General features: G+C 30.5%; 1 protein-coding gene across 3 annotated transcripts in view; it reads right to left on the minus strand.

The window, feature by feature from the left end:
- LOC136974821 (calpain-9-like) overlaps nt 1-14,944 on the minus strand; it is a 74,250-nt gene that overhangs the window by 38,742 nt on the left and 20,564 nt on the right. Inside the window, exons 1-7 of one of the 3 annotated variants that reach the window (XM_067269772.1) lie at nt 13,460-13,546; nt 12,948-13,213; nt 10,358-10,427; nt 8,113-8,365; nt 7,846-8,020; nt 6,186-6,260; nt 1,951-2,114 (exon numbers count right to left, since the gene is read on the minus strand). In XM_067269772.1, coding sequence (XP_067125873.1) covers nt 1,951-2,114; nt 6,186-6,260; nt 7,846-8,020; nt 8,113-8,365; nt 10,358-10,427; nt 12,948-13,190 — 980 coding nt within the window. In that variant the 5' untranslated portion in view covers nt 13,191-13,213; nt 13,460-13,546. Of the gene's footprint in view, nt 1-1,950; nt 2,115-6,185; nt 6,261-7,845; nt 8,021-8,112; nt 8,366-10,357; nt 10,428-12,947; nt 13,214-13,375; nt 13,421-13,459; nt 13,547-14,944 lie in introns of those variants that run through there. The other 2 variants (XM_067269773.1, XM_067269771.1) reach the window with 2 other exon arrangements.

Consider the following 14,944-nt stretch of genomic DNA (forward strand, 5'->3'; position numbering starts at 1 on the left):
GAACCTGCGAGCTCTGATCTGAATGAAACTAGAAGAGAGGATTCTGGGTAAGGGTTAACCGGAATGAAAGAAGAACGAACCGCTGGGTGTTTGAAGGCAATCAAACCCCATCAACCTGGATTTTGTGAGAATTGGCAAGAAATTTAATTAAACTTATACGTAAGAACTAGGAGTAACCATCTGGATGATTAATTCTTTCACTTGGCACTGTATATCGTGTTAAGTAAGTTCGACCACATTCTCATGAACAAAGGATATCAAATTTGTAACGTAATTGTATTAAGAGAATGCGACGACCAAGCATGCGACCCTGTAAATATTTGTATATATTTTAGAATAAGTGAATTTTATTAATATTGTTATTCCAAGCATTACCTTATACTTAGTGGATAAGCATTGTATAGTTTTTTAAGAATATTAGTTAAATCCATTAGCTGTTTGTTAATTTTTTATTTGTTCTATTATTAAATTATTCCTGCCAACAACACGTGTCTTTTATTTGTAAAGTCCTCAGTCGAGTTACCCCACAACCAGACTGGCTACATTTCGGTATAGCCTTAGTCAGTACAATTTGTTCTAGTGGGTTGCATTTGTTCAGTCTAGTACTGAGCACCTTTTTCTAAAATTTGTGTTCAAATACCAAATTGTTTGAGTACCAAGATAAAAAAAAAGTTTAATAAGCATTTATCTAAAAACATTTAAATAAACTTTAGTAAATAGGAAGATTAATGTATAAAAACAAATCACAATGACAGTATTAAAGGCTAAAGTCTAAAAGCAATGATAACAACACCTGGTTGATAGGAAAGCTAGGACAAGGAAAAAAAGTTTGTACTATCAGTTTTCATTAAAGTAAACCTGATAAAAAGCACAAAATAATTTGAAAATTTCAATATTCTAAAATCCATGGCCAAATTTGAAGCAGCATGTGCTTACTTGAATTAAAAAAATGTCAAATAACGAAGTTTACACTTAAAAATTGTGAAGTGAAATTTTGTATGAAGAATTTCCAAAACCGTGTTAGAACAAAACCAGAAGCCACATTGTATGAGGATATCCCCAATTTTCAGACCGTGCTAGAATGAAACAGTGTTGTAAACTGCCATGTTGTATGAGGGATACCTGTACGATAAATATTATACCCATTTATTTAACAATAATTAAAAGCATCACATTTTCAGGAACATCCAAAAATGTGAGGTTCTTAATAAATCTAAATAACAGTATTATAGATGGTTAATAATTGCCCATCCATAATACCAAACCTGTAGTCAATAGACTGGGTTGGAAGCATTGGCAATGCCACCAATCCAGACATCAAAGTGGAATTCCGCAAAGCATGCCTCTTACATAACTCATCCAGGCAACCCTTTCTCAAGCATGTAGAGCAGGTGGAAATATATAAGGTCGCCTGCAATAACACAGGCATAAATTTTCATGATGTTGACTCTTTCCCCACAGTGTAGAAGTCTTTCTACGAAATGTAAATCATTTTCCTCCCCCTCCCTGTTCTCTCATCTTACGTCATATGTCACCTCCCCCTGCACACATGTTCAGCAATCCCCTGTTAATCTCAGCATTTGTTTGCCTGATGATGCTGCCTGTTCAACATGGGTGAAAACATTTGCACTTGTTTAAAAACTGCTGGTTTATAGGTTTTTGTGGTTGTTTTTAATTCATCATAAAAGTAAGATCATGCATTACAGGAACTCCTATAATGCAATTTAGGAAGTTATTAGGAGCTTAATCTAAATCAATATAGAGTATGTAAAAAACCACAGTCGGAGTCAGTTCATTTTTACCAACTCCAACTTTTACTCCTCTAGTAATGAACTTGCTTCTGATTCTGATTTCAAACTTCTATAAATTAAGTTATTATTTTACACATAAAATATTATTGTTTTCTTTAGATAATCAAGATTAATTAAATATATATGTATGTTAAAATACCAAAATTCTCCTTCATCTTGTAATTGAAGAGCAAGTAATTCTTGATCCCGTTCAGAAACTCTATCCCATTCCCAGGATCTGTCACTCCAGGGGCCATTCCATTTACTTTTGTTCCAAGGATTCCTCATTCTTATTAATATTACATCATCTAAATCAGTTCTTACCTAAACAATTTTTAATCTTTTCAATTATTCCTTACTTTTGTTATTTTTTAATTATTTTCATTAATTAGAAGGATATACATACCTGAATAATATAATTATAAAAACAAAAAAAAAGCTCTTGAAATTACATAAAATACATTACTTTGTAAAATTTTATCCCGATACATATTAAGTATTGATTGATGATTTTATTTATTTTTATTTATGTCATTATTCTATACTGAAAACTTATTAAGTAGTTAATTAGGTTTTAATATATACCATTTTTTCTTTAATGCAATTTTAAAATATTTCATTGTGTTTTTTTGTTTTCAAAAACTTTGAGTTTTTGAAAACAAAATTAAATTTTATAAATACTTTATTCTATCCTTATTTTATTTTGTAATTTCCATGCTTTAAATGTTATCTACAACAGAAATCAAAATCCTGTGTCTAAATTTAAAATGCAACTTCTTTTTAATTTTGAAGACTTACGTATTAAAGGCAATTTCAGAATTAGTGTCTCTATTTATTCTGACATGATTATAGTTATAAAGTTATTATTCTATAAACATAAGTTAAAATAAAGAAGAATATACGAAATTTTTTTATTCATTTATCAAGAAAGAAATTATAAATTTCTTTTGTGGTAAATAAACAAATTAAGAAAATATATAAGTATATTTCACTTTACAGTGTTTTGCTAATAAGATACCATTCAATTATATTCACATTTGTTATTTTTGGCATTTGCCTTGCTATTAAGGGAGTTTGATGATTTTGTATTTATTTTTACTTTTATATCATTTTTTAAGCTTGCTATTGTGTGCTACTGCTATTGTGTATTTAATAAACAATACTACTGTAATTAACTTTTTAGCATCTTACATGCACTAGCATACGAAAAAAAAATTTTTTTCATTTTATGACGATGTTCTGAAACCTATCCAGTCATATTAGCAATGTATGCCTGTATTACAATAATATATGACTAATTTGTCTTAATTTCTCTGAAGTTCAGTAGGCCTTTGATTTAATAGACTAACAGGGGAAAGGTCCATTAAATCAAATAAACGTTAAAAAAATATATTAATCTTTTGATCAAAGTTAAAATTTGTCTATTAGACATTCAAAAGTAAATTTTTTAACCCACTTTAAAAAAGTTGTTAAAAATAAAAACTGAATAAATGCCTTTCAAAACATAAAATAAATTTTTCCTTAAAAAAAGACTAAAGTGTGTAATCTATTTGTTTCACTATTCTGCAGGAATTCTTACCAGTTCTCTTGTTTTCTAAATTTAGTTGCTGAACCACAGTTTTTTAAAAATACATCTGGAAAATAAAAGAATGAAATAATATAAGGAATTGTATGGTTTAGCAACCAAATTTAGAAAAGAACAAGTAAATCCTGCAGAATAATGAACCAAATATGTTACACACTTTAATCAAATATAAAAGAAAAACTAAAGAAAGGATGTAAGGCATATTACATAATGATAACATCAATTGTTTAATAATTGGCACATTCTCATTAAAATGCAAAAACAATAATGTTTAATCAATCAATGTCAGAATAACAAGCTCCCTAAGGAATACAAGCTTTTGCAATAAATTTCAGGCCATGCTGTAGCAAACAATTTACTGTTACTGGAACATCTTCACCTGAATAATTGCAGAATGGTACATTCACATCAATATTGAATGAAGTTGGATAAAAAATTCTATTGGTAGTTGCAGAATATATGAGGCAAATGCAATTTCCAGTGAATGTCCCATACTACAATTATTCAGGTGAAGAGGTTCCAGTAAGAATACAAGCTTATAACTTACAATCAGAAGTTAAAAACCTTCACAAAGAGACTGTCAAGGCAAATTATGTTAAATGTATTAAAAGAAGAGCCCCTATGATCTTTTAACTCTTGGTAAAGAATCCCAGAACCCAATACACATTCCTGAGATATATTAAGTACCTCTGTTGGATCACAGTTTAACAGAGAAATGGAAAGTTTATGATTGACTACTGCCCATTCACTAAACACAAGACTTAAGGAGTATGAGTCTTTGATAAGGAGGAGGCAATCTGTCTTAGTGTTCATCACGAATGTTATTGAGCAATCTGTAAAAGTGAACTTAAAGGATGACAAGATTATTAGACTATCACAAGACAGCATCAACTAATGTCTATGGAAGAACTAAAGATAAATATAAATCAACTAGCAGGTAGGCCCAATGTTGCTCGGGCAAAAGTAACGATAGCGAAGATTAAGATTATTACGTTATAGCCAATCTTACCGTTTTCACAGAATGCAAGAATTGGGTCCCCGTTTCCAGACAAATTAGAGAATTTTTAGATGGTTCTAAAAATATGTTCGATTTCCCGCAAAAATGAAAAAAACTGCATCTGCATCTTGCATGTCACTTTCTCTTAACACTTCCATTGTTGATGGAAGTGCTAAGCCTTAATCCTGTCCCTCTCCCCTGTGGTGAGGAATTTCGAAAAATCCCTTCTTAAAGTGCGTTCTCGTGACGTACCCTAACTGTGTACCAAATTTCAACTTTCAACTCCTAACTGTTTGGGCTCTGCACTGATTATTATTATTATCAACTCATCTCGATTATATATATAGAAGGGGTAAATCAATAAATTATAAGGATTTTGGAGCAATCTTCCTCATTTGGATATCATGTTATGGAAGTGTGGGGAACGTCACCCTCCACATCTTAACAGTCGTAACGAACCCCAGGTGGTAAGAGTTATTACTTCCTGGAACGGGACCGGACTCACCCTGTGGGACCTTTTGGTCAGCCAGTTGCCTTTTGTTAGCCACATCGTCGAGTCATGTAACTGTTACGCGAGCAGAAAATAAACGTAGTTTTGTTACTGTTCGGCTCATTCGTTTTTTTTTAATCGCGCGCAGTGACGAGAAGCAAAAGTAATAGCAGTAAAAACACTACATTGGTGACCCGAACCCGGACTAATAACGTAATTCAACTAAGAAAACTACCGAATCCACCCATTGGAACCTTCATCAGGTACGTCGTTCTTCCTTGTTCACGACTTCAATCGTCAGATCATGGCCGAGATTGGAGCAGTAAAAATCCCTCCGTACAACTTTTCCGACCCAGCCTTATGGTTCCACATGTGCGAAAGCACATTTGCTCTAGGATCTCCAAAGCCGATCACGGAAAGTGCCACAAAGTTCAACTACGTAGTGGCTCATTTACCACCGGAAGTCGCATCAACGGTTAGAGACATTATTATTTCTCCGGAACGACTACAGAAGTACTATAATAAAAAACCTTAGAGTTAGTTTGTCACTATTTGTTCATTAATTGGGTCTTTAATTTCATTTGTTTATATCATGTTAAATTTTTAAGCATTTATTATACAATCTTTGGAGTGAATACATTCATAGAAGGACTTTAATTTTGATGTAAGAATATTATGATATATTTCTAACTAGCATATTATATATGTAATTATAAGTTTAAAGGTTAATAATGCATTTAATATACACAGGATATATTGAAATGCTTATATAATGTATAAAGCATGAATAAAATATTATTATAATTCAAGTAATTTATATCATATCAATCAAGTAGTTTATATATGCCAAATCTGTTAAAAATGTTTTAATAAATTTACAAAAGGAACCAAAGTTTACTTTAATTAAACATGTCAAACTATACAATGTAACTACAGTAACAGAGTGCTTCCACTACTAATGCTGAGGCATTGACCCAACCTTTCCTCTATTCACAAATAAGAAAAAAGGTTCAGTTTTAAATCCAAAGTCCATTAAATTGTGACTCCTAACTGTTTGGGCTCTGCACTGATTATTATTATTTTACTGAACACAAGACTTAAGGAGTATGAGTCTTTGATAAGGAGGAGGCAATCTGTATTGGTGTTCTTGAGTTTTGTCTGAACAGATCTGTTAAATCAAGAACTTCTTGTATTTGCTGATAAGCTAGCTATGCTATTGTCTTAAACATAAATTTAATATAATTATGAAAAATATTATTAAATTAAAATTATTAAAATATTCAAATATATGATTTGAATGTTTTAATAAATGTTGATACGAACCTTTGCCATACCAGTGATATTATAAGCTTGTTGAGTCATTAAACCATTTCGAAGTCTTATAGGAGAAGTGTGAGTCTGAAATAATTTTAAAATTTCACTTTTATTATGCACAATGTTTACAGTAATTTGACTCAAATTTTAATTACATTTTTATTACTCTGATATTTCATAATTTATTCAACAGATTTATAAAATATATCTTTTGAAAAATTCTGAAATATCAAATTAAGTTTTAATGGTATTTATAGTAATTGACATATACAGTATAGTTTGTGATTCTAAAAATTATCTAGTCAGCTAGTTTTTTCCAATGAAAAAATTAATATCATCATTTATTTAATCTAAACTAGGGGATTCTTAAACTTTTTCCATTCATGATCCACTTTATCCAAGAAAAGTTTACACAACCCACTTTATATAAATAAATAAAATAGAAATATAAATAAAATTACTTGCTGATAACAAATCATAAAACAATTCATTCCAAAACAGTTTTCATTCATTCCAAAAAGTTTTTTGATATATTGTTTTACTATTTATTACCATTTATCAAAGATAAAAGCAAATTTGCATACTAATGAGATTGATGTGCTTGTTTATTTTTACATGAAGAATTAAATCTTGGCTAGATATTTGATACTACAGGATGCAAGACATCTTCAATGTTTTTTTCAGTGTTAACTAACATTTTGATTTTATAATCATTGATACTTTGCATGAAGATAATACAAAATTTTACTGTTGTCAAGTTTTTTGTGATTCCACACTTAGTTACACAATACCAAAGGGAGATGCAACCACAGTTTAAGAAAAACTGATCTAAATTATTCTAGTCAAATGAGATATTAAAAAAACAACTGTTTAACATTAATTTAAAAACTGTTTAAACTTTGCTTATATTACAATGCTTTAAGATGATTTTCACAATTATTTAATCATTAAATGTTTTTATATGAATGTACTAATAATATGATAATTTAAAAAAAAATAACTCATAAAATGAAAAACAACTTTTCAAATTTCTTTTAGACTTTGTAATCTAACACATGATTTTTTAATGTTTTTATATTAAACTGACTAAACAAATAACTAAATACACAAAAATTATATCTAGTATATTAGGATTATCATATATCCTTCTTTTGGGTGTAAAATTTTTGTCTGAACAGATTCTTATAGATTTATGAAAAATTGTCAAGTTAAGTTTTGACTTTTTAAATTTTATATTTTGTTTTCTGGACTATTATTATTTTAATTAATATCACTAAAATGACAGTGATGCTACTGTAACACTATATATATATCTGCCAGAACTACCAGATGGCCAGTTTGATGGTGCTCATCTCTAATAGTAAAATGAAGTACTATTGTAAGATTACTGTACAACATAAACCAAGTAATCATCCCACTCTAGAAATTTTACAAATTGTACACTGCAAATAACTCACTCTATCGCATAATCTACAGCCCTTTCAAATTGTCTTTAAACACACAATCCTTTAGTAACACGCATGAATATATGATAATCATTTATATTTATGCTAGATATATATAATAAATTGTAATTATAAAAAAATTATAAAATTACTATCTAATAAAAAAAAATCATTAAAAATATATTTGTATTCCATTGGTTATTTATGAAACAAGTAGAACTTACTAACAATATACTAGCTGCCAGTAATGTAGATTTTGTAACAGCACTGCTAATCATTTGAAATACAACATGAGGATCATGTTCTGACAGATGAAAACTTTGAGCAATACCACCTGTTAGATCTTGTAACACTTGGCCTGTATGACTATAATGAAGGTTATCATATCCTCCATAAAATCTAATCAAAAGCAATAAATATAAATTATGTTATACAAATATTATAATTGTATACCTCATCTAATACAAATTTAATGTAAAATAAATTAATACTTTGCATAAGCTTTTTCTAATAATGCTGCCCAGAATTCTTCAGGATCAGAAGAATGAAGAAAGAGTAAACGACCTCTAAATGTTGGTAAACGATCATCTACTATGACTTCAATCCATTCTCCAAACCTCCAAAATCTAAATCGAAAAATTCCACAATAACCAGAACCAAAATTTTGGTCAGATGGAGCAACACGTTCTAAAAACCTTGGTGTTAAGGTAAGACAAGAAATAGCTGCAACTAACCAACAATCACCTAAAATAAAAGTATCAAATATATTTTATTTTACAATTTTGTAATGTATAAAATACATTTAATAACAAGTAAAATATCCATATGATTAACAAGTATTGAGAATGGTTCAATAAAATGCAAGATTTGAATTTATTCATCAAAATTTATTTCCTCCCCTTCAAAGTAATCCCCTCCCACTGCAATGCACTTATGCAAATGTTTTCCAATCTCAAAACATATTTTAAAGTCAGTTTTGTAAAACCCCTTCAGTATTTTCAATGAATTTTGTTTTTGACATCAATTAACTCAAAATGGTGACTACAAAGTAAAAATTTTAGTTGAGGAAACAAGAAAAAGTCACATGATGCCATATCTGGTGAATATGGAACTTGTGGAACCATATTTGTTGAATTTTTGTCCAAAAATTCACAGACAAGAGCATTGTGAGCAGGTATGTTATCATGATGCAAAATCCATGTTTTCTCACTACAAATCAGGTTGTTTTCTACAAATTACTTCACACAAACAATGCAAAATGCTCAAATAACATTCTTTGTTGACAGTTTGGCTAGTCAGAAGGAATTCGCGATGCACAACACCACAACAATAAAAAAACAGTCAACATGACCTTGATTTTTGACTGACTTTGGTGCAGTCTTTTTATTTTTAGTCTTGCTTCACCTTTCAAGTGCCATTCACTTGATTGTTGAGCTGTTTCAGTGTCAAAAGCATAGATCCATATTTCATCACTCATAATGATGCATTTTAAGAACAATTCGTGTTGAGAAAACATTTCCTTGGTCACTTGAACATGTTGTTTTTGGAAAACATTCAATATTTTCAGGACTTAAGAAGCAATGTGCCACAAGCCCAAATGATCTTTTAACATTGCTTGAGAAAATTAACATAATACTGGAACATGTTCAATAATATCCCTAATTGTTAAATGACAATCATTGAGCACCAACTCTCTGACCAACTGTTTTTTTCATCAGTTGAAGTGGATGGTCTACCAGAGCATGGTTCATCTTAGATGCATTCTTTGCCTTCTTTGAATGTCTTGTATCACTCAAACTCTTGTTTTTGATAGACTATTGTCACCAATGGCTTTTTGCAACATTTCCAACATTTTTGTAGCAGTAATCCTGTTGAAAAACAAAATTTAATACATGTTCTCTTCTCAATTACATTTGAAATTTTGAAAATCTTCCAGCACAAAAATTCTTTACACACAAAACAAGCATTTATTTGCAAATGAAAACAGACAATGATATACAGATTGCTGCTAGATATCGATGAAAGTTGTACCAAATGTCAAAAAAATTATACAGCATCCTCTTGCACACATGCAGTTTAATTGAACTATTCCCAATACCTTTTGATCACAGTAGAATATTACTTTAATAACAATAAATTTTAATTATTCCTGAAAAGTAATAATAATAATAATAATAATTAGTGTGAAAGTTGAGATACAAATACAAGTTATTAAGTTTCACAAATAGAGTATCTTAAATGCATAAAAGGAAACCTAATAGGTAGACTTCATTCATGAACCAAAATCAAAAATTTGACATTTGAATGAAGGCACTAATTTGGCTGTAATACTTTACTTTGATTGCTGTCAACAAATAACATTTTTGCTTGTAAATCATAGCAAAACAGTAGAAATCAGCACAATTAAAAAGTAGTGTTTACTTATACTGTTAGTGGAAGAATGCATTTACAGAAATTAACCTATGCCACATCCAACCTACTCATTTATCAAAAGTTTAGTAATGCATATCAACTTAGATAGTCATTAAACTGTTTTCTCAGAGTTTACTTAAAGTATATCTAAGTTATTCATATCAGCTTGGTAAGATGCTGGACTGATTCAAGTAAAATAGATCTACATGTAAACTGGATTTGTATCTTAATTGATACAAGCATCCATCAAGATACTATTCCAATCAATGGGACTATGTATCTATTGTTCTGAAGTTTTTAAGAATGCTAAAAATTCTTAAATACCTAAATCTCCTTGTTCAATTTCAAAGCGAGATGCTCCATCAGAAATAAATTTTGGATGGCCACAAAGTTCCTGAAAATAAATAATTAGTCTATCAATGTATATAATTTCATCTCTTAATGATTGAATTATTACTAATATAACATTTAATGACAAATAATCATTAAAATATATCATTCTTTCTGGCAAAAATTTTAATACATTATGCTATTTTAAACTGTAAATCCCTGCTAACTTTACATTCTATAGTTATGGCTGCAATAAGTGCTCTTGGTTTATTACATTTCTTTTTCTTCTTTTACACATTTGAAATTATATAAATTGATGTTCTAGTATTAAAATCAATTTCTAATATTCAGTTTCTAGTATAATTAAAATTTTTTTTTCTGTAGATTCCAGTACAAGCCCTGGCTTCCCTTCTGTCTTGTCAACCTTGGCTACAATTTTTGAAATTGATCATAATTCATAAAATAAATAAATAAATAAATATATATATATGGGAATGTCATAAAGTTTTCATTATCATAATGATAAAATTATAATAACAGAATGATGTCATCTTATGTAGGGAGTAGTTCATTTTCTGAGCTTGATGAACAGCAGGAGTGCTCTTCTTCTTAGTATGGTTTCATATGGAGATTATTGCCTTTGCAGCTCTTTCTCCGAAAAGCGTCGCCTGTTGGTTAGATGAAGCGACCGGTAAGATAGATAGGAGTGCTCTGCATAGCGCCAAATCGCCACTTGGCGATCTTTTTATTAAAGTGGCGATAGAAATATAATACTGGCGATAAAAATCCTAGTCGCTTGTTTCGACATTCGGGGTGAAATTGAATCACAAATCACACTTCAGGAAAAGCAGCAAAATATCGAGTTTCCGTCCAATGAGAGTCCCGTCTAGCTATTTCATGACGTCACGTGGCAAGTTCAGGCAGAAAAGTAGGAAGCGATGTTGAGAATTTCCAGCGTTTTCCCGGCGTTTCCAGATTGGGATTATTCGTCGACCGACAGATATTTTAGGAAATTTTTTGGGATGACTTTTTTCACTTTGATCTGTTTTTTTCAGTAGACTAAAACAAAAATGTCGAGACATGGTATACATGAAGACGCCTGTTATACTAATTGAGCCTTTTTTTTTTTTTTTTTTTTTTTTTTTTTGGTAAACCATGCTCAAATAGCGTACTTTATTTATTAATCAAACGAGTTTCGTTTCAATGCAAACGAGTCCAGTTTTCTTAATGTTTATAACAATCACGAATGGGATGAGCGTATATTTATTTCCAGAGGGAAGGTATTTAATAAATTTTAATTATTTATAATAAAATTCTTGCACAATATCTACAGTTATGGATAAGAGTGCAGATATTTTGTTTATCAGTGAAGTACTCTGTTTAGAATTTCATAACTAATTTTACAGTAAGTTATAAATATTGGGTAGGAAAGAAAGTCACTTAACACCCTTGCTACAGAATATACAATGTACTGTACCCAGTTAATTCGCTCATTCAGGAACACATTAAAATAAGGAGGAAACAATGGTGTGTTACACGCACGGCCGCCATCTTGATGGCGGCCATGTTGAATGCAACTCCGAAACTGTACCTGGGAAAGGGGTCATGTGAAAAATCATTTAGAGTCAGAATTTCACATGGAATTGATTCCTGAAGAATTTTATTGACCTATCTCAAACGGTTACAGAGTTATGCGCGTTAAGCTTACATGATGTGCTCAATATACTGTACAGTACATCCTTTGGGTGCATTCTATATTTTGGGAAAGTCACTTAACAGGGGTGTTAAGTGACTTTCTTTCCCACCCTGTATAATATGATTTTTCATAAACCAGAGAGTTTCAGGTAAAGATAATAGACGGCCATATGGCCGAGATGGTAAAGGCGTCAGCCTGCCTCTCTAGGGTATCCAGGTTTGTCAAAACCTGAGAAATCTCAACAATTTGTCAGAGCCGGCCTGTCCCGATTACATCGGATCCAGTCTGTGGTCGTCTAGCCACCCCACTGTGGTTCTGGCCAAATCTATAATGAGTATGATGATTAAAAACACTTTCTTGATTCCAGCAGTGCAGAAATGATTTAAGAAAAAAATATAAATAAATATATTAATAAATATTATGATAACGAATTAAACACAAACTTGCAAAAATCATTGTGACAGAGTCACAATGCCAGGCTGCAATTTTTAATTATATATTTTTTCATTTATTTAATTTAAAATATATTCTCTCCACCTCAAATTAGTAGTGTCTTGACACTGTACTGTACATCATACTTTTCCTTTAGCAATCGATTCGTGCCGGTCATCTAGGTAACTCCTTTCAGGTGAAAAGTTTTGAATAAAAATAATGTGATTTTCGGTTTGCATCGGAAATTCGTATATAGTTAATTAATTGGGTAATTGAGACCTCCTGTCCCTAAGTTTTACGTATCTGATCTCGACTTTTATCTATCTAGCCCCATTCTCGAGATTAAGGAAGAACAGACAGAATCAGACAACAGTAGGAAGTCAAAGGAGTCAAAGAAGTTAAGGAAGTCAAAAATAGATATATATATAATTAACTAAATAAGTGAAGTCTACTTACAAAGGGACGTAACCATGATATATACGTATAACTTTTTTTGTTCTTTCCAAATAGCATTCTAGGTGTTGGAGGAAAATCCGGATCTTCAAATAAAAGACCCCTCTCTCTGCAAAGTCTTCGTAAATAATTATATCCATATTTTATCGTCTCTCCGTTTGCTACCGTAAAACTAGCTGTAGTTGTGGATTTGGCTTGAGATAGAACTGAGTGATTCTCAGATTTGTCCCGAAGTGGTTGACCCATCACTTTTCTCGATTCAATTCGACCTAAATTTTAATAAATTTATATCATTTAAAATATGTTAATCATTTTACACGCAATAATTTATTATTAGTTAGCTAGAATATGAATGTTTGTAATTGAAAAATACTTTAGTTTAATTATGATCAAATTCAAAACAACTAAACGATAAACTAATAGAAACTAACTTGAGACAGCTAATTTTGTTCAGTACATCATTGATGATGTCACTCATTATAAACGAATGAAGAAATAATAATAATGATAATTACCAATATGAAAATATCCCTAAAAAACAGAAAATGAACAAATTTAAAGTAACTGATATTAAAAACAATATGTTTACAGTATTCTCGGTCAAATTACTGTACAAAATTATAATCTGTATAACAGATTATAATTTTTTCTAGACATCTAAAAGTGCTACAGAAGTACAGCTATATCACGATGACTTCTATCCTTAACGAAAATTGTTTATCATCTAAAAGCAACCTACATTTTAAGAGCGATTTATCAAATATATGTTATTTTATATAAATAAATTAATTAAATGTATTTATCACAATTTCTTCTGATTTACAATATAACGAAAACGTTTTTACATCAAAATAATGTAATGTTGTGTAATATAATTTTACAAATCTGTGTAAAATTATCGAGTCGTTCTAACAGCGAAGATTTTTACACTCCTTTCACTTCTCAGACACCAAGAGGACGTTTTATGCTCATCAATTGGGGTAACCTGGTCAGCACATCTCAGAATTTTTGAGCTGAACCAGAATCAAATTCCAGTCTCCCAGCAGATAGGTACGGATTGTCAGATGACCGAGCAGTTACTGTAAGTGGTAACCTACCGCTCTGGGAGGAACCAGGATCGAATCCAGATAGATAGAAAAACTCCAGGAATTTTTCGGAGGGTGATCCGTCCGACCTCATTGTGGGCATGGCCGAACCCATAATGGGCTTGCTAGAAAGGCCCTCTTATTTCTCACAGGATGGACGAGTTGAAAAAAAAAAGCAGTGGCTGACATTTTTATCCATTTAGTCATGCACCTACCTGACTAGTGAGATAGAAGCATTATTTTTCCGTAATGAGATCCTTTTAGTTATACCTGAAGTTGTGCAAACTTCAACAAACGAAATATCATAAGAAATAGGAATTGGTTAATTCAAAATTCTTAATAGTCTTTAGATATTAGATTATTTGATCGATACATGGTTAAAAAGAAATTCAGGACAATTTTATATTTGAAAATATCATTGATTAAAAAGAAATATTATTAGTAAAGTTGTTAAAGTCTGTACTTTAAGATTGACTAGAATTTTTATACGGGAATTTTTTACAGTAGAAAATAGAAAAAGTCTCTACGAATTTTCGCTTTATTATTATTATTTTTTTAATCAAATATTATTTTCATGTTATTTTTGAGTAATTTCATTATTAGAAATTTTGCACCCAGAAAACAATTCACGTTATACTTTTATGAATAAGTGTAAAATTTCTTATTAGGTAGCTCTCTTGTTTTTTGCTGATAAAAATAATTTCGATACATAAATTATTGAGAATGAATAAATAAAAGAAAAAAATTACAGTAGAGACTCATTAATCGGAACTCCGGTAATCGGAATCGCCGGTAATCGGAACGATTTTCAGTCGGACTGTGTCGTGCTGAATCGAACGTTTTTGATACTAAATTTACTTCTAAAGTATAATTTTCATGTTTTTATATTCTTCAATATATTTATTTTGTTTGTAC

The sequence above is a fragment of the Centruroides vittatus genome, unplaced genomic scaffold, assembly GCF_030686945.1.
Source record: "Centruroides vittatus isolate TY-2023 unplaced genomic scaffold, ASM3068694v2 contig_357, whole genome shotgun sequence".
In the NCBI taxonomy this organism is placed as follows: Eukaryota; Metazoa; Arthropoda; class Arachnida; order Scorpiones; family Buthidae; genus Centruroides; species Centruroides vittatus.